Source organism: Mytilus edulis, chromosome 5 (assembly GCF_963676685.1).
Source record: "Mytilus edulis chromosome 5, xbMytEdul2.2, whole genome shotgun sequence".
NCBI lineage: Eukaryota > Metazoa > Mollusca > Bivalvia > Mytilida > Mytilidae > Mytilus > Mytilus edulis.
In genome coordinates, this window is record NC_092348.1 from 48,932,918 (window position 1) to 48,954,859 (window position 21,942).

At 31.5% G+C, this 21,942-nt stretch overlaps 1 protein-coding gene across 7 annotated transcripts; it reads right to left on the minus strand.

Annotated features, from left to right (window-relative positions):
- Positions 1-1,566: 1,566 nt before the first annotated feature.
- On the minus strand, positions 1,567-19,183 carry LOC139523843 (peroxidasin homolog pxn-2-like). Of its 7 annotated transcripts, none has more exons than XM_071318174.1 (8): positions 19,049-19,183; positions 15,958-16,056; positions 15,076-15,396; positions 11,718-11,769; positions 11,280-11,407; positions 4,123-4,428; positions 2,446-2,751; positions 1,567-1,969 (listed from the first exon to the last, which is right to left on the minus strand). In XM_071318174.1, the coding sequence occupies exons 2-8, from the start codon at positions 16,019-16,021 to the stop codon at positions 1,689-1,691; spliced, it is 1,458 nt and encodes a 485-aa protein (XP_071174275.1). In that variant the 5' UTR covers positions 16,022-16,056; positions 19,049-19,183; the 3' UTR covers positions 1,567-1,688. The 7 variants fall into 7 exon arrangements, with proteins under 7 accessions (XP_071174275.1, XP_071174277.1, XP_071174276.1 ...); XM_071318176.1 differs by lacking the exon at positions 19,049-19,183 and adding an exon at positions 18,818-18,959; XM_071318175.1 differs by lacking the exon at positions 19,049-19,183 and adding an exon at positions 18,565-18,740.
- Between the last annotated feature and the right edge of the window lie 2,759 nt (positions 19,184-21,942).

Consider the following 21,942-nt stretch of genomic DNA (forward strand, 5'->3'; position numbering starts at 1 on the left):
AAAAAAAAAAACCCACTAACAACATAATGGCAAAATAATATAAAAATGAAAATACCAAAAAACAAATCATATTGACATATACAAGGTGTGAAGTTATTTGGGTATAGTTCATGGTGGTAAAAAATATATATTCAAAGAAAATTTTGCGACTTTTCTTGTAGCAGATACCTTTTTACGTCTTGATATTTATGTTATCTGATTGTTTGGTTAAATATACAGATTACATAATTATGCCATATACACTTAGTTAAAATTAACTGTTCAAGTCAGGAAGAACCTGTCCGCATAACAATGAACACAAATGAACTTATAAAATAGAACTACAGTGCCTAACAAGATTTTGTGAGGTAGACGAAGTTGAACTTAAAACGATCGTATTGTACTTTTGGCTCCAAAAATAGGTAGATCGGACATATTTTAACTTCATTTAATGACTTCTTTTGTTTGGGATTAGTGTAAATTAGTATGTTCCTATGAGACTGAAAATGTTGCTTTTTTGTAAGATAAATAATAATTTTACCTGGCGTAGCCGTGCGTAAAATTTATTTCGGCATTTCTCTCCGAAAAATGACTTGTTGATTGAAATAAAACGTCTTATTTGTAAACTTTTTTCTGTTTTTCTCCGCAATAAGCTATTAAAAAATAATCTATCTACTGTGTAATTGGAAAATTTTGTGAAAATAAGAGGATTGGCAATTCTTAGCTTTCATAACTATACTTTCAAAGAAAAAACATAAGATGGACTCATCCAGTGTCCAGTTTGAAGGTCATTTTAGTTACTGTCACATTCATGCACGTTCTGATAATCAATAGTCATGTATGAAAAGCATAAACAGTGTTTGGAAGTAAACTATAATAACTTAAATCAAACAAATTTAGTAATATTAAATAGCAATGACCGGTCCACATCATAATACGTAATAGAGGTAAACTGGGTAGGGATAAACATGTTGTTCTGTATTGGTACAGTTTTTTTATCTTTCATTTGTGTATTAAAGGCCATACACAGTTTGGGCTTCAAAACTTTAAAGTCCACATAATTATTGACTTTATACAGAAAACTCGTCCTTTTAAAACATAAATTGTTTCCAAAACAATACGTTACTACAAAGTAAAATCATTTCTCAAAACACTGCAAAAATTTTCATTTCGATTGGTATAAAAGTATTGTCATAAAGTGCGTTGAAATAAACAATGGTATAGCAAACGTCGAATTCCCTCACAAAATCTTGTTGGCACTATAATCAAAAGTAGGGACAGCATATTATTAACAAAGTGAATCAGAAATCTGTTTTAGACGTCAATTTAAAAATAAGTTTTAAATCTTAATTAAAGGTGTAATATCAATTGAAAGTTAATTTACAAGCATTACTCTAGTTTAGATCATCAATAATGTCGTTTCTCTGAACGAATTCCAACGCATTAATCAAATCATTAATATTGTCTTCTTCTGGAGAACTTGATTTTCTGTTACTGGTATAAAAGTATTGTCATAAAGTGCGTTGAAATAAACAATGGTATAGCAAACGTCGAATTCCCTCACAAAATCTTGTTGGCACTATAATCAAAAGTAGGGACAGCATATTATTAACAAAGTGAATCAGAAATCTGTTTTAGACGTCAATTTAAAAATAAGTTTTAAATCTTAATTAAAGGTGTAATATCAATTGAAAGTTAATTTACAAGCATTACTCTAGTTTTAGATCATCAATAATGTCGTTTCTCTGAACGAATTCCAACGCATTAATCAAATCATTAATATTGTCTTCTTCTGGAGAACTTGATTTTCTGTTACGCCACATAATTAGAGCCTCGGTTGTTTGTGTTATTGGTTCATTTATATATTTTCTTTCTATCTGTTCCAACTCTGTCGTTGTTATTTCTAAATTTATTTGGACTTGTCTCCAATCATGGCCAAGTCTCTTCGCAATTTCAGACAAAAAACTATCTTTTAATTTTTGATAATTACCTGCAAAAAATAACTTCAACATTTTTTTTCACATTATTTTACGATTGCATATTTATAATTCAAGGTTTTTTTAATGTGAGCACAACTTACGAGGTTTTTTTTGCCAAAAAAAGCGTCTGGTGACAATGTAGTATCAAAAACAAATTTGTAAATCTATAATACCTACATAGTTCGTTGTTAAGTTTTCTCTTTAGAAATGTTATTATAGTAATTTCCTGAAGTAATGATCTACTCACGGCTTATTTTAACTAATGTTTTGTTCAAGAATTTTAATGCATACTTTTGTTACCCGACATATTCCGAGCGGTATCTTCTTGTTATGGAGCACCTAAAACAACCTCTGATTTTTTATGGATTGCTACTGCTCTGTGAAAGTAGTATTTTGTTGACTTTCTAATCTTTTAAAAACATGTATCGTTTTTTGCAATGGTGTTGTTTTACCAATACGTCGTTCTTAAGTATTTAATTGTACTTACTTATGCATGTTAAAACAGAAGAATTGCTGTTTCCTGTACCAGCAGCATTAGTTGCAGAGCACTCATACGCACCACTATCAGAAGTTTGGAAATTCAGAATTGTCAAAGAAGGATCTGAAATAGTTCCACCTGAATACTTTGCTGCATTGTTCCGAGGACAAATTTCGTTCTTGCTTTCGTTAGTTGGCGTGAAATACCATGTAATGTCTTGTGCCGAAGGTTGTCCACTTAAAGTACATGATATTGTTCGATTGTTTCCAAGGATGACGTTTGCGTTATCAGGTTCTACAACCAAGCTGAGAATATCTGAAAACACATAAAGAAATTTACTAAGTACTGAGTAAGGTCATTTAATAGTGTGATTTTTTATGTCAATTTGACAATTAAAACTTGTCTAATGATAATGCAACTCTTTTAAGATAATATCTATAGTATTTGTACGCAATGTTATACACTTTTAAATTCTAGCGCAATTAAAATAAGCAAAAAAATGTTCAGTTTAACATTCAGTTGTCATGGAACTTAAGGGATAGACCTGGGTACAACTCTTACACATGTTTTGAAAGTCACTTTTTCATTTTAACCGAAACAGTGATCATGACTTGATCATGTTTACAATTTGTTATGAAACTGATGCTGATTGCAAGATCATCTAAGAAAATTGGACACGTTTGACTCGGCCAAGCATTAAATTAAGGAATTTGTTTTTTGTTGAAAGATTCAAATTCAAAACAAAAACAAAAACAATCATATATGAAATGCTTAATAAACTATGTACTTGTAAGTTTTAGAAATGAATTTTGACATCACTTCGATAAAATCTTGGACGGTTTGGAAAACATTTAGTTGGAAACAAAATCGATGGAATAATAACGTTATATAAACAATATTAGGTCAATGAAAGAAAAATACATTTCCTGAAGTAATGATCTATTCAGACTACTTATATATTTATTGTATCAAAATGTACTGAAATTTCAAACATAGTTCCCATATAAATATCCAGTTTTAATGTTACAAATGTTGATAAAATATTTACAAGTAATACCCATACATTAGAAGTATAAATATTTGTATTTTAGTATGAACAATATTTTCATCTTACACAGAGCTAGGTACCATTACAAAAAATACTGATTTATGTAAGACATGATTTTAATCTACGTATTGGTTCTATCTTTTGGATGCTTAATTTTTATTTTTTACATATTAAAATTTTGCACTTGGTCTAAGGGTCTGCAATCAGAAGTTATAGTGCTGAGAGTATAACTTCAGTTAGCAAGTTGATAATGGTGGATTATTTGATTTATACACTGTTATACCTATCGAAGGCAGAAATGTTCTTATATCCCATTAATTTAACCTCAACCTGCAAGGAGTTTATAAGAGTAAGGACTGAAACAACTGTTTAACTTACAGGTATGCGTATACTTGGCTAATTTTAACCAATGTTTTGTTCAAGACTTTAAATGCATATTTTTGTTACCCGACATATTCCGAGCGGTATCTTCCTGTCCTTATGGAGCACCTAAAACCACCTCTGATTTTTTTATGGATTGCTACTGCTCTGTCAAAGTAGTGTTTTGTTGACTTGCTAATCTTTTAAAAACATGTATCGTTTTTTGCCATGGTGTTGTTTTAACAATACGTCGTTCTTAAGTATTTAATTGTACTTACTTATGCATGTTAAAACGGAAGAATTGCTGTTTCCTGTACCAGCAGCATTAGTTGCAGAGCACTCATACGCACCACTATCAGAAGTTTGGAAATTCAGAATTGTCAAAGAAGGATCTGAAATCGTTCCACCTGAATACTTTGCTGAATTGTTCCGAGGACAAATTTCGTTCTTGCTTTCGTTAGTTGGCGTGAAATACCATGTAATGTCTTGTGCCGAAGGTTTTCCACTTAAAGTACATGATATTGTTCGATTGTTTCCAAGGATGACGTTTGCGTTATCAGGTTCTACAACCAAGCTGAGAATATCTGAAAACACATAAAGAAATTTACTAAGTACTGAGTAAGGTCATTTAATAGTGTTATTTTTTTATGTCAATTTGACTATTAAAACATGTCTAATGATAATGCAACTCTTTTAAGATAATATCCATAGTATTTGTACGCAATGTTACACACTTTTAAAGTCTAGCGCAATTAAAATAAGCAAAAAAATGTTCAGTTTAACATTCAGTTGTCATGGAACTTAAGGGATAGACCTGGGTACAACTCTTACACATGTTTTGAAAGTATTTTTTTCATTTTAACCGAAACAGTGATCATGAATTTATGATGTTAACCATTTGTTATGAGAATGATACTGATTACAAGATCAAGGAATTGTAATAATAAGTAATATTTACAATTCCTTGATTCAATAGTCACTAATAGAGTTTATATGTTTTATACGATAACAAAAAGACAAAAATACAGTTGATTGACATCTATTGACAGATATACGCTATAAGAGTATTATTTTTAAAAATACTATTTCATATCAACACTCGTGGTCTAGTGGTAGCATGCATAGGCTACAGACTAAACTGACGAACACACGCGCGAGTTCAAACCTTCCATTTTTCACTCGTTTATGGGAGGATAAAATACCATAAAACTTTAAAGGTATGTTATAAGTTATCTTAAGTTAACCTAGAGGTCAGTGGATTCTTGAAAAATAATCCACTGTTAGAACAATAGTCTGACGTCAGAGAAATGGGTTAATTATTTTACAGTCAGGCTCTATTTTAATTTGCATTTTTAACATATCAGTTGTCATGGGTCTTTAATTGTAAGATATACGTGTATGGAACACACAAAAGCTCAATTGAATTGATGAAAATGATACACAGAAAATTTTTATGTAGAATTTGAAAATTTATGTTAGCAAACACATTATAATTTAAAAAATATCAACAAAAGAATCGTATAAAAAAATGAAGATAATTTATTCAAAATGAATAGAATTTCCAACATTCCGAAAATATTTAGTTAAAATTTGACAAAAATGTATTAATTTCCAAAAACATTAGGTATTTAGGAGTGAAATAACATTTATGATTTGATTTTGTTAATTTCCACCATTTCCTTTTAAACAGCCTTATTTGCATATACAGTGAATTATTCGAAAGAAAGGGCTAAACAAAACACCATATTTAGGTACTTTGTAAAATGTCTTGATACTAGAGTAGAAGTTTTTTTTATAAATTTTGCAAAGAACTTAATCTGATAACCAAATCGAATAGCTCTTTGAGAATAATTCATCTTTTGGTAGGTTGCCAGAAAGGTTCATGACACAGATGCAATAGACAACTTCCATATAGAACATGTATTCAATAGCACTTTTCTCTAAAGATCATATTTTTTTTTATTTTCTACTTATAATTTGAAAGGTACATATCAGCTGTAAGACAAGTTTAACATTTTTAGTTTGGCAAATAATGGAATATTAATAAGAAAAATAATCCAAAAATATGCCATAATTCTTATAGTTTTATCCGTTGATTTTAAACTCACAGAAGGAAATTTGGCTTTTAATTATTCATTTTATGTTGAAACAATAAATCTGGCTAAATATCAGAGTTTTTTTGCAAAATTCAACCTCAACCTGCAAGGAGTTTATAAGAGTAAGGACTGAAACAACTGTTTAACTTACAGGTATGCGTATACTTGGCTAAAATTTAACATCAAGCTACCCAAAGTAGCATGAATGTTTTCCCCCCTGAGTGGAAATCTTTTACTGAGAATATGGCAACTACCAGTGATGGAAGTGCATACTTATCAATTCGATTTTTCTCAACTTTATAGGAGCATTTGCAAACTGACCGTGCTGCTGTAAAATTGCCAAATTATGTCCATGAGACTGTCTGTGGATTGATAGGCGGAACAAAACAACAAAGTGTAATTCAAAGAAAATCCTGCTGACAGCTAGGCTGGGAAAGGGTGCACCTCAATAACTAATTGATAGGGCGTGTCGCTGGGGTTCTGTTACCCCACCATTTTTAAATAATTTAGATCTTTAAAATGTATACCTTTTCATATACTTTATCGACCTTATCATATATTTCTGATAGTTTTTCCAACCTATTCACATATTTTCAAGCTGGAAAAAGTTACCTATTACAGCGGAACATCCTATCACCTTGTATATAGGAAGTGCCCCCCCCCCCCTTTTTGAGCGGTAAGGCAAAAGCTCTGATAGAGGAACCGCACCAACCCTGTCAAAAGAATACTTGCTTTTGAAAGCACAAATTCCAGTATGATAAGATAAAGTCAAAGTCTTTTGCTAATTATGAAGAGTAGATTCCCTTTTAAAACCGCCACACATACATAACATAGTGAAGAGGTATTATCTGATACACTCCATTCTCATTGACAGTTGAGTGTCCGCGCGTCCATCCGAAACCCGGTGGTTTCCAGATGATAAATTGAGAACGAACCAAGGAAGGAAAATGCAATGTATCTGTGAGACCCCGGTGGACCTGGAAAAGATATTCGTTATTTTATAAATTGATCGATTGTTCACACCTGAAACAGTGTTCATCATTGACATGATCGTTCTTGATTTATGTTTTAAATGTGTATGGTACAAATGAATGGCTGCATTATTACCATTTGTTTTTACGAAGACATACATTGTAGGGCTCTGCATGTAGTGTTTTACCAAGATCAGACCACCATAGGTGATGGAGGTATCAAAGTTGATACAAAAGAAGATTTCTCGCTACATTGAATAAAATTGAGAATGGAAATGGGGAATGTGTCAAAGAGACAACAACCCGACCAAATAAAAAACAACAACAGCAGAGGGTCACCAACAGGTCTTCAATGTAGCGAGAAATTCCCGCACCCGGAGGCGTCCTTCAGCTGGCCCCTAAACAAATATATACTAGTCCAGTGAAAATGAACGCCATACTAATTTCCAAATTGTACACAAGAAACTAAAATTAAAATAATACAAGACTAACAAAGGCCAGAGGCTCCTGACTTGGGACAGGCGCAAAAATGCGGCGGGGTTAAACATGTTTGTGAGATCTCAACCCTCCCCCTATACCTCTAACCAATGTAGTAAAGTAAACGCATAACAATACGCACATTAAAATTCAGTTCAAGAGAAATCCGAGTCTGATGTCAGGAGATGTAACCAAAGAAAATAAACAAAATGACAATAATACATAAATAACAACAGACTACTAGCAGTTAACTGACATGCCAGCTCCAGACTTCAATTAAACTGACTGAAAGATTATGATTTCATCATATGAACATCAGGCACAATCCTTCCCGTAAGGGGTTTAGTATCATACCATCATAACATATATGAGAAGAACATAACCCGTGTCATGCCAACAACTGTATTTTAGAATAAATGTGTTTAGTTCCGATGCAAATACCTTATCAGTGACTCAATATTAACGCCAAAATATGCAATCTTTAATGACTTGACAACAGTATCGTAATTATATCCCTTCTTAATTAGTCTATTCAAAGGTTTTGTAAGTTTCTGAGGTGAATACTGACACCTTTGTGCTTTATAAAGAATATTACCATAAAAAATTGGATGTGAAATACATGAACGTATTAGAAGTCTGCATGTTGAGCTATATTTACGAATGATGTCTTTATACCGATGATAAAATTTAGTAAATGTTTTGACTAGTTTGTGATATCGAAAACCCTGGTGTAATAATTTTTCAGTAATACATAAATTTCTCTCGTTAAAATCGAAAACATTGTTACATACACGAGCGAATCGTACAAGTTGAGATATATAAACACTGTAAGATGGTGACAAGGGAACGTCACCATCTAAAAACGGATAATTAACGATAGGAAATGAAAAATCATCCCTTTTATCATAAATTTTAGTATTCAGCTTTCCATTAGTGATATAGATATCAAGATCAAGAAAAGGGCAGTGGTCATTGTTAGTATTAGCTTTATTTAAAGTAAGTTCAACAGGATAAATTTCATTAATATACATACTGAAGTCGTCATTATTGAGAGCCAAAATATCATCTAAATATCTAAAAGTATTATTAAATTTGTTTATCAGATGTTGTTTCGATGGGTCTTTGCTTATTTTTGTCATAAATTGTAACTCATAACAATACAAAAACAGGTCCGCAATAAGTGGTGCACAGTTAGTCCCCATTGGGATTCCGATAATCTGACGATATACGGAATCTCCAAAGCGAACAAAAATGTTATCTAGTAAAAATTCAAGGGCATATATAGTATCAAAGCATGTCCAATTAACATAGTTTTTTTGTTTATTGCTACTAAAAAATGACCTAAAAGAGTTTGAACATATATATTCACATTCTGATTTTTTGAATGCCCATTTAATTAGGTGTGTGAATTTTTTCCTAATGAGAATGTGAGGCAATGTGGTATACAGGGTAGAAAAATCAAAACTTTGAACAATCACCAATATAAGCATGCAATTTATCAAGTACTTCCAACGAGTTCTTGACACTCCAAAAGCAATTTATTCCACTATTTTCGAAGGCCTTATTTGAACAATTTATTATCAGGTTTTTAATTGTACCATGTGTGCTGGTAAGAAGAATAGACAATTTAGTAGTTGAACAATGGCTTGAAGACGAAATAAATCTATATTTGTAAGGGGTTTTGTGTAGCTTCGGAAGCCAATACATAGTTGGGACTTTCATTGTATTTGGCTCTGCTTGTAAAGCGGTGGCTAACAGTTTATGTTTGTTACAGATTTCGTTTTCTGAAAATGGAGTCAGTTGGAATGTTGGTGAATTGGTGATTTCCTTTTTCAGAACCTCAATGTAAAATTTACGTCAAACAATAATAATATTATTAGCAGCTTTATCTGCCGGGACAAAAACAAATTCCTTGGCTAGTTCTTTTAGTTTATGTTTGATACGAGAAATAGGTTTATTGTGGTTATTGATTATAGTAAAATGTTCTTTAAAATGTTGAATACGTATATCAACTATCTTCATTACTGAATTAAAAAAAGAGTCCAAAGATTTTTTGTCAGCTTTTTCCCGTTTTATCCATTTCATACAGTAAGTATGGAGTGAGTCGTGGATGATATTACGACACTCATTCCAATTAATAATTGACGGGGGACGATATTTAGGTCCTTTACTGAGGAATGATTTTAACTCTCGGTCTTGAACGATGTTAAGATCTCCTGTAATAACATGGGAAATGGGTCCATAAATATATTCGGAATTACTGCAATTACATGAAGTAGGTGTATTTTCACTGATATTAACATCTTTACACAATTGACTATAATTAAACACAAATTTCCGGGTAGATTTCTTGTAAATATAACAAATAAGAGGTAGCTCAGTATTGTCAAAATATCCAGGAATTTGTTCATTAACAGAATGGTCGTTAAATATACCGGCAATATTTACAAAATCAAAGCCTTTATTGACATACTTAATTTTAATAAAATGTTTTTTATGATCTTCAGGGCGATCAATTTTGGGAAATAATTTAGAATAACAATATGCCATAATAATTTGAACAATTTCATACTTAGGACTGCTATATGAAATTGTGTTGCAATCCTCCAAAATTTTATTTAACTTATTAACCGGTAACGAACAGAGTTTTGTTAACAGATAATGTCTGCCGTTGTTTTTTGAAATAGAAATTAGGTCCGAAATATTGGTATGATTGGCCCGAAATTTTCTTTGATTGCGATTTGTTCTACGACCGTGAGAACGTTTTTTACGAACAGTTTTAGAAACTATATCCAAAATGTTAACGGAATTGGTTCTAGATATATTACCAATTCCCATGATATTATCATTTAGACCGAGAGGGTAAACTGTCTGTAATTTTTTAATCCAATTTAATTCAATTATTTTCCGTGATCGTACAAACTTTGAATGCGATTCACCAGGCTGCTTATTTACAACTTCTAAAGGTTGAACTGCTAAATATTTAAAAGGATGGTTGTGCTTCTTAAGGTGTTGGTAAATGATACTTTTGAATTTATTGGGTCTTTTAAAACGATACAGATGTTCTTGAGTGCGTTTAGATAAATATCGTCCAGTTTCTCCTACGTACTGAATACCACACCCCGGTTTGTTTCATGTGAGTAAATAAATAATACTGTTTGTTTTTCAAGTTATATCACCTGTTGGTGACCTTCTGCTGTCGTTTTTTCTCCCTTTTCCATTCTCAATTTTATTTGGTAAGAAAACATATGAAAAATTGCATTTTAATTTGATTGTCCATGAGACAACGCTCCACATGAGGCAAAACGACATAGAAATTAACAACCATGTGTCATCGAACGGACTTCAACAATGCGCAAAACCCTTACCGTAAATCAAGTTAAAAAAGTCCAGAAAAGACAAAACAATTCAAACGAGAAAACTAACTGCTTGATTTAGATACAAAATAATGAACGAAAGACAAATTTCATAACCATTCCATTTGTTCTTGTAATTTAAAAAAAGGATAAAATTATAAAACTGAATCTAAATATTATTTCAATTGCTTAAATTGGATTTGTATTAACAACATACATATATAGAAATAAGGATAATTGGTATGATTGCCAACAAGACTATTCTTAAGAGTTCGTGCACCAGAGTTCACATGCGGTTACTGTAAGCAACTATTGGCAATCAAAAGGCCTTATTGAGAATTCAAATCTGAATCAAACCACATATTTGATGCAATTCCGTTTATGTAAGCACAATTTATGAGTAAGACTGCTCGACATCATACAATATCTATGAAAATTCAATAAAATATTTACGCTGAACTGCATTTAATTTTTTTGAATACTTAGATATTAATAAATATTGTGTAGATGAATATAAGTAATTTAGACTCCTTACTATTGTGAGTTTCTGTACTACTAGCTATATATAGAGTAGATCTATAACCAGCATCCCTTCTCTTCAAAAGACGGAGCCCAACAGTCAATAGTATCAACAATACACAAGCAGCCACGACTATACCAATACTGAAATGTTATTGTAAGCATTATTTATTCTCATTGTTTACAACGCATTTTGGATAACAGTACTTTTGATAAGATTTCATTTATGAATTCCAAAACTTGAATTGTATGTTCTTGAAAGAATATTCTAAATGGTCATTCAAACTAACATGATACTTGTATTTCAACTATTTTTCAAATTTATCTATCAAATATCAAAGTTTTATTTTTTGCCCATTGCTGACTAATATTTTACGAACGTTGAGCATTATTGTAGCAACTGAATAATAAATGTGTGGTTCTGCAGAGGTAATTTGTTTAATAAGTCACTTACATTACTCCGGTTGTTAAGTTGGTTGATTCTGTAACTGTTACCATGGGCATCGCTTTAAAAAGACAAATTGAATATCGCAGAAAACTTTTAGAATATAAAAAAGTCAATGTAATGAAGCTTTAAAAAGCATGACACAGTACGACTATTAAGGAGGCTCGAGGGTATAAAAATTTCAGAAAAAAATTAAACATTTGTTTTTCATTACAAATTTTATTTATTACCTTTTGTAGTTGTTACTTTATCATATGGTACAAAAAAGATTCAAAACAAATAATTCGTGTTGGCCCCAGATGACTTTTAAAATGTAAACATTTATCTCCCTTTGGTGGAAAAATGCCATTTTTTGGCTTTAAAATTGAAATACCTTTTTTAACTCATCGGTGACCTATATTTTTTAATATAATTTCGATATATGCTGTACTTAAACTAAATTATTGTAAAATTTGAGCGATTTCTGGTATATTTTTCTTTTTTTATTTCGATATTACCTTTATTTCTCCTATTAGTTCAACAACAAAAAAACTGTTACAAAGATGTATGCTTCTTTCGAAGGCAGATTGTGAGTGCAAATGAACGGTGACCCCATTTTTTTATTTTATTTTTCTATTAACTATAAGATAATGTTCATTTATAGAAAAATATAGAGAAATCCTATATAAATGATTTAGACCCGCGAACCCCCGTAAATAACTAAAGTCTATTTTCAATTGTTTTGCCTTTCAAATACTATAAAAAAAATATTAAAACTGACAAAATCAAACGTTATCAACCAACAGCACTAGAAAACTGTCATATTCCTGACTTGTAACAGGCATTTTCCGAAGAAAATAGTGGGTTGAACATTGTCTAGCTATAATTGAGACGTGTTAGGTTTGGGCAATGTTGCAGACCGCATGACTTGTTATTGCTAGAATCCACATCATTTGAACTCCTTATATTGTATTTAAAAAATGGTGCATGACAATTTGTAGTTATATATATGAGACAGTAAAATTTAGATTTTTTAAGTTATTTTATTACTTCTTTGCTTTGAAATTAAACGGATGTTGCTTCCAATTAGTGCATGAACAAATCAGCTTATAGATTCGCAAAGTCAATTAGATGTCATTCAACCAAGTTGAACAAAAAAATTAGCATTATCAATTTCTTTTTTTGACTAATTTTCTTCTGGATAGAGACACAATTGGTTACTTAAAAAGATTGTCTCGACCGATGGCAAGAGTTGTCATTCTTAATTATTAAAACAACACATTGAATAAGAAAAATTTTAAAAGTCGAACGTTTCATTTATGCTGAACACCATTCTATTGAATGTGATAGTTGGGTAAGTATCACTATCAGCAGTGTTTGTAAAGTACAGATCTTCCAAGGATTAGCATGACTAAAGGGATAATCGTAGGAATTTTTAAATGGGTTTCAGTGTAACATCCACATAAAATCATCATAGATGCCAGGATTTAACGTATACGAAAGATGTGCGTTTCATACACAAAGGACTCATCAGTGACCCTAGAATTAAAAACAAAATAAGAAGGCTAGATAAAGTACGAAGTTGATGAGCATTGATGACCCAAACTTCCTAAAAGATGTCCAATATATTCAGAAGATATATACAGAAGAGAAAAGGTCATGTTTTCATATTTCGGAACAAATATAGTTGCATATAACGTTGAACTATCTCGTGTTATCATTAAAAAGACATTTAACACAATGTTGTCCAATTACACAAGTTTATCTATAACGGGTCGTGTCCGATAAAATAAATATCACATTTGAATACCATTATTAAGTTACTACTGCTAACTACCTTGCAGCTCTAACGAGTACAATATGCCAAATACGCCCATGCATTGTTTATATTTACATGATGATAATACCTTTTCAGATTATTAATTGCCTAAATATATTATTTTTCATATTCACCAGGGAAAAGTTTTGATAGACAGGTTTGCTAGTTTTGTTTATGCCCTTTTGAGTTTAATGCTCCTTACTGTTTGATGTAATCGGCTTCATTAACAGTTTGATTCAAGAAACTTGATGAACTTGGTATCATACTTTTGACATTTGTATATTTGCAAACAAACAATACTTTTGACGTTTTATCTTTTGAAACAACAGTTCATTCATCAATCATGGCATTCGGAGCCTTCACAAGTTATCGACCTTGTTCAGTTGTTCAGTTATAAAGTTCAAAACATCTCTTTGAAAATTTTACGAACACCATCATGGCGGTTGACAGTTACAGAATATCTGTGTCATTGATGACCATCGATATGTATCATTTGTCACGAGCAAAATTCTCCGTCTTCTTTTCACATTTAATATTTAACATCGAACACAATAATCATATGCATTTTAGTTGTCATGTCAACCATGAAGATACCACTAGTACAGAAGGAACTTCTTAGAACTGTGGAGAATTTTTGGTTCATCTTAATTTTTGTCGGGTTTGTGTTTATCAAAATTTTGAATGTATATATTCCTGTGCAGTATTTTGTACACTAATGTTTCTCTATCTTTTCATTTGTTTTGGTCAATGTGTTGTTTGTACTTTTTAGTTTGTGGGATTTTTTTTTATCATCAATCGCCTTTCGCCCCTTTCCCTGTATTTTTTTTAAAATATTTTTAGACATGAAAGAAGTGGTACACAACCAAATTTTGACAAGTTTTAAATGAAACGATCACAGCAAATTCATCACAGATGACCGTGCTTTGAAATGAACATCAAATGCTACAAATGACCAATCGTCGAAATATACAATGGCAACCATGTTTGAAAATCACTGCTCGCGACCGATTATGTACTTGGTTTTTAATTGGACAGAGATCAAACAGCTAGTAAAAAAAGTAATTTCCTCAATGTATAGTCGTCTTTGGCAATAAAAACATGCCATGAAATACAAATCAACTTGAGCAAACTATACTTAACACTCTGTGTGTTTTACTCAAAAGTTGTATATGTTCATTTGTCATCCTTTGGGTTTGGCCAAATCAGTTTTGTTTATGATGAAAATATATTTGAATTAGGATTATAAAATTCATTATTATAAAATAAAATTCCTGTTACATTTTTTGTTACGATAGATTATTAGAAAAACAAAGGACATGGGGTATCCATACATGACACAAAATCATTACATGCAAATAAAAAAAAACATACACAAAGCAAAGGAACTCCTTATAAGACAAAAGCAATACAGATTCTTTGAAACCTTTAAGTTTATAAATACTGAACCACATAAAAGATGAAACTTACATATTATAAGTAATTACAGAAAAGACAACTAAAATAACAGTTGATAAATTGTCACAACACATCAAATTCTCAGGATCATGGTATTACCTTCTGCATACTTACTGCGATTGAAGGCTTCTTCTTTAAGCAATAGTTTTTTTGCACCCGTTTTACCTCCATATGTACATGAATAATTTCGATTCAGGTCAGTCTCGTTAAGACTTGATATGACAAGAGTGAAGCCGTCTTGTCTCTTCTTTCCTGAGAATTTCTCATTCCTGAAACCTGTAACATCTATTATAAGGGTTCTAAAGTCTATACTATCATAATTCCATTGTACCCATCCAGAATCTTTAATGCAACAGTTATCCACTTTACAGAAAAGCGTCAGATTTTGTCCATAATCTGTAACTCCACCATTCTCTACTATCCACTCCACCTGAGCTAATAAAAAATGTATATTTTAGCCCATTTCACTCTTTTCTTTCACTACTTTACTCGACATTTTAGCACTTTTTTCTTTTTCCTTATTTTTTTGCCTATTTTTGTCTACTCTCTTTCTTTGATGGTCTGTTGTAGTCCTGACATGATTTAGATTGAAGCAAATTTTACCACCTCTAATTATTTAGCTGTGTTTGTTACTCAAGATGATGTCATACGTTAAACATTCATAGTATTAGTCAACCAATTAAGGATAGTGTGATGCCTGTATTAAATCTATGGATTTGTTGTTGGGGTCGTTGGGAAAACAATCATTTTCAGCCCATACTCTGTTTTAACCTACTTGTGGTTTGCTCTTAACAAACGGTTCGGAAAGAAAACCAACTAGAACCGGACAGTACACATTATAAGATGTGCTCTGAATGAGGAAATTGTAGCATTTGTTTAGCAAATAACATGAATTATAGATTGGAGAAGATTCAATATCAAAGTTTACCAAGTATTTCATGATCTAAGTTAGTCTCGAACCACTGCAGATTATCTTCACTAAGCTACAAAAAATACCTTGTGTTGTCCAAAATGTGAACAGGAAAAGCAACAATGGAACCACTATGCAAGTAAGATGCATCTCTGCACATAGGGACAATCGGCAAAAGCCTCAACCTAAAACAGCAAAAACGTAGTTTTATATGGTAGAACTGTCACTAAATTTTAATTCGTTTATGCACTTTAACATTAAATAAGTTTGATATTTTTAAAAACTCCGTTTTCTAATCAGTTCAAACTCTCACAAAACTGAATTCTTTAAAATACTAAAGGGACAACACTTGCTATAAAAAGAGAACTAACAAGGGTATCAAACATCTGCATACTACAAATATGTTGATTCTTCTTAAATACCTATTTTAATCGTCATTTCCATTTTTTAGTAGTCTTATCACTGACCATATGAAACACAAAAAAAAAAATATAATATCAGCGTGTTCACAAATGTAAATTAAAGATAACAAGGAGGCGGCAACCCAAACTGTTTGTTTCAAGCCTTCTATGTCCGGTGATAAAATAACTGGATGCTTTGTTGGTTTTTCTGATTGAATTGTTGCAGAAGTCTTTTTGGGGACCTTATAGCTTGCTGTGTCGTTGTGATTCATGTCACCATGTTTACGACTGTACTTTGACCTATAAATGTTAACTTTTGTGACTTGAATGGAGAGTTGTCTTATTGGCACTCATACCACATCTTCTTATTTCTGTGGATGCTTAATACCTATTTTTCGTGTGAATTTCTCTATTGTTTTATTATATATAGGATAACTGTATTTTGTATACGGGTTCCTTTCAACGTCTCCTAGTCCGTCAACCAAGGTTTACCTGACCTCGACCTAATTGCATTGATCAACATTTAATTCTTACTCTTTTATTTTATTTTATTTTAATTAAACAGTTGAATTATTTCCTTGTAAATACATTAACTATCAATTGTTGCTATCTTTAGAACTTATAATTATGTGTAACATTCTAAGAGATTGAAATGCGTTCTCTTCTTTTGTGTAGCATTTATGAGTGTTTCCGGACTTAGATTGTCGAGTGGTTTGAATATTTACTGTATTAGTCTAAGTGATTCTCATTATATCTTTTTCTTGAAAATGCTGAATCATGCATGAAAAAGAATGCTCATCAATTAAACAAAAAGAATCAAAGAGCAGATTGCTCTGAGCGATACGATTGCCATTTTTTTTCATTGATACATGTATTAGTATTATTTTCAAAAATAAATCAACAGCACGTGTAAAATGCTCGTAAAATGTAATTTACGTATTCTAATCTTAATAGTTGTTCAACTTTAAAAGTTGCCAATCCTCGGTACAAGTGTATGAGCAATGTACTTATTGTGTTTTATTTTTGTACTATCAATTCCAAGTTTACTTTCAACAGCAGTCACTATATCTATATATGTATATATAGATATACAGCTAAGAGTGAAGGTATTTTACTTCGTACCTTATCACCTATTTTCCTACGTGGAACCCCATTCCTAACTATTTAAATATTTAATTTCCTTTGTTCAAATTGCGATCGGTTTTAATATAATACGACGTCTATCGACAAAACGAGTTAATTTTTCTCGACGTTTCGTCGTTTGAAAAAAGTTACTTACGACAGGGAGACAACTCGAAGCGATAAAATGGAAGACTCCATTTTGGCTGAAGGGGTGTTCTAGTTACATCTTTACGTTGTGGACCACATTTATTTTAATTTAAATGATGCATATGATTTAAAATTATGCAACAACAATAACCCTAAATAGCAGACAGACATAGAAAGGATCTCGTGAGTTTCAAATTAATCAATGGAGTAGAGAATCCAGAGCAACCATTTAATCTGATAACCCTTAAAGTCAAGAAAATTATACGCATGCGCATAATTACCTAAACAAACCCTAGACTTGTGATTTGTAGCAAGGACGTATATTAAATTTAACGACCTCCATTTCTTTATGGAAGTACAATATCAAATATCAGTTTTATAACGGTGACATATAAGAAAACTCCACTTCACTTCTTATATGACAGAAATAGATTTATCGATCAGAATTCAGAGAACTCTCGCGTGTTATCAAAACTGGGGAATTCCGTCTGACGTGTTTCTAAATTTATAAAACCGAAGAACATTATAGGACAGTTGTTTAAATTCAATCCTTTTGTTTTTTATACCATTTTAAGCAAGACAATCTCAAGAATCTGAGATGATCAAAATAAAAAGCTCAAACACATCAAACGAATGGACAACAACTGTCACATTCCTGCCTTTGTACAGGCATTTTCTTATGTAGAAAAGAAAGCTCGCTTAGTAATTATAAGATCGTACGTTTTGCCAATTAATGCAAAACGATCAAAGCAGTTCTAGAGATACATGTACCAAAGTTGGTAGTATTTGTATGCTTACAAGTAGCTGTATTTCGATATCGCTCTTACATTTTAGACATGATATATGCATTTGTAGACGCCGTGTTATCAAATAATTTTATGAATTTGTTATCATAACAATAATTGTAAAGTACATCGATACTATTGACATACTGTTACATTGCATGTAACTTCATAATACATTACAGATCATTACACAGTCGAATTATATTTGTAAACATGTGTTTATATGTTAAACAATTACCTGTTTAAATGAATAAAAATATGAGAGAGCTCCTAGTTAGGCCAATTGATTCATTTACTTCCAGTTGAAATATGCACAACTACATCTTTTTAATGACATCATTATTCCCACTTTGAGTATTCCCATGTTACTTTCCTATTAACTCTGCATCCGACTATTGATTCAACGCGATTATTGACATACATTTACACATGATTAACAACATGATTCATTACACAGTCGAATAACTGTGTTTATATGCTAGAAAAAATACCAGTTTTAAATGAATAAAAGTATTAGAAAGCTAGGTGTTTGACCCTCTATCAAACAGATGCATTTACTTCTGTTTAAATATACACAATTGCATCTTTTAATGACATCAAATTTCCCTTGTAACTACCACATCAATCCTGCATTCGATTATTTATACATCGTGCCTGCTGACATACATTTACAACATGATTCATTACACAGTCGAATTACTATGCTTATGTGTTAAAAATACCTGTTTTAAATGAATTGTAGTTTGGGTGGAAACTACATGTTTGTCCCGCTATCAAACTGATTCATTTACTTCCAGTTGAAATATGTACAACTGCATCTTTAAGGTGGCACGGTAGTATTTGCATTCCAGAATTTAGGTTGCTCTTTTGTGTACCCTACTTAGGTAAATGTATCTAAACAGTGTGGTTGGACAAAAAATACAGTATCAACTGAACATACTTTCCCAAACTAAGGGATGAATCAGGTGTAGAAAAATATGAAATAATTTTACATACAGATGAAAATGATTTTTTGAGATTTTTTTTTAATTTTGTATTCACTGCACCGTAAAAGACCTAAAAGTACTAGTGGCCTTAGGTTTTTAAAAATAGCAAAAAAAGTAAACGGTCATGATACATATTCAAATTCATTTCTGAATAGTAAAATGAAAGTACTTCAGTTAACTGTAAATGTAGAATTTTTTGCAGTGTTAGAAAGTTGTGAAAATTCTAAAAAGGCTATCATTATCCCTTATGGGCCAGGAAATACTACCGTGCCACCTTAAATGAAATTCGTAATGGCATGTTACTTCCATCTCCATCAGTTTCTATTCGACTATTTATACACTGTCTCGTTTTTTTCGATTTGAAGATTGTTTACAAACTATTGCGGACACTATTGTGCATTCCCCTTTAGATTTATTAGAGACAGAAATTTATTGGAAATAAAAGTAGTATATAAATCTTCTGAAATAACGTTAATCATTCTTTAAAAAAAGGCAAAAGTTAAAACGTTAGATAGCGCTCAGTCTTCAGTTTTCTATGTTTCTTACTTAGTAAAGAAATTTCAATGAAACAGTTTAGTTAGTGGATGAGGTATAGGGTATTTGGACACGTTCCGCTTTTGATTTACATCTTAAACCTCCCCATGTTCCACATTAAAGTGTTGATGAACGGAATAACAAAACATATGTAAAAGGTCACATAAGAAAAGCATCTAAATCTGTTACACAAGAATAACAGATAACAAGAAACCACAGGTTCATAAGATACAGTAACAATTTGATAAGAACTGTACATGTTTTTTACATGTCCAATGTATGCATAGTCATCGGGATGCTAAAAAAAATGTAGGGGCTGGTTTGAAAGTCTGCAGTTCTTTTTATTACAACATCTTATCATTTACATGTCCAAAACTATCATGACTTATCTTTCGATAATGATCATTCAATTTGTAACTTGATTTTACTCATATCTGTACCTCCATTGCTGTATTTCTATTTATTCATGTCAGACAGGACAGAAACAACGACCAGGATAAGGGCATGAATTTAAAAAAAAGAATACAGTCTCAACAATAAACTGGTGCCTTTATAAAATATGTCAAGTTATAAATCATCGTAAGTCTGAAAAAAATGTGGAAAAATTTAAACCATCAAAGATTTGCAACAAAGTATCATCTATATTATAAGTATTTTATAATTGATACACTAGAAAGGAAATGACAAATCACAGTTATCAAATGTTACGATAAAGTAAATTCATTTAAATAATAAGCATAACTGCACATAAGACTGCTCACAGCTACTGATAATTAGTTCAAAGTGCTTAACTTATATCTATGCTATTGTAATTTTCCCTTTAAATTGTAATTTCAAATTTTACTTTGAGAAAGGTGATCTACAAATGTTTAAGAAAAGATAATCTAGAGAAAATAAATTGACGTCAACAGAGAGATATTTGATCATTGTTTATCCTCCTTTTTAAAGCGAATAACGAACGGACATTCCCTTTCGAGGACGAATCAATATGCTAGTTTGTAATTTAAAAAAGGAAAGAATATATTTAACTAAAAAGCTGAAATATTAATGAAAAACAACTGAATGGAAAAGTCAACCAGATTACAATGAGGCGGCAACCCACACTGTGTGTTTCAAGCATTCTATGTCCGATGATAAAATAACTGGTAATTTACAAAAAAGAATATGTGGTATGATTGCCAATGAGACATTTGTCCACAAGAGACCAAAATGACACAGACATTAACAATTATAGGTCATCGTAAAGCCCATACCACATAGTCAGCTATAAAAGATCCCGATAAGACAATGGGTTTTTTTCCGAAGTCATTTTGGTGACATCATAGCTTGTTTTTCGGTGTGAGTCATGTGACCGTGTTGACGACTGTACTTTCACCTACAAATGTTTACTTTTTGCACATTGTGAATTGAAAGGAGAGTTGTCTCGCGAAATGACTATGTAAAACAATTCAAACGAGAAAACTAACAGCCTAATTTATGTACAAAAAATGAACAAAAAACAAATATGTAACACATAAACAAACGACAACCACTGAATTACAGGCTCCTGACTTGGAACAGACACATACACACAGAATGAGGCGGGGTTAAAAATGGCGGGTTTAAAAATGTTAGCGTGATCCCAACCCTTCACTAACCTGGGTCAGTGGTGTAATAGTACAACATTAAAACGAACTACAAGACTGTTTTTTACATACCATAAGCAGTAGGTATTTTTTTGTTTTTGTGTATAGAATGATTTTAAAGTGTATATATCCATCTTGCACGTATTGTCTTATCTTTTTCCCGTTTTGATGGTTTATAAGCCAATTTTAGGTTTTCCTGGTTAATCTGTTTCTTTGATGCAATAAACAAACTATCATCATTATCATGGATCATTGATAATAGTAAGTTTATGTGAACATTTTTTTTAAAATTATTTGCTCTTAGATTCAACATTAAATCAATCGTTGACAGTAAAGCAGACGACACATTTCAGAGTGTTTAAACTTATGTGAAAACAAATTTCTCTGTGTATAACCTTTCCGACAAACATTGATTGGTTTAAGGTATTATATTAGTGTTTTGTTTTCTTATGTAGCCGTGTTTTTTTACAT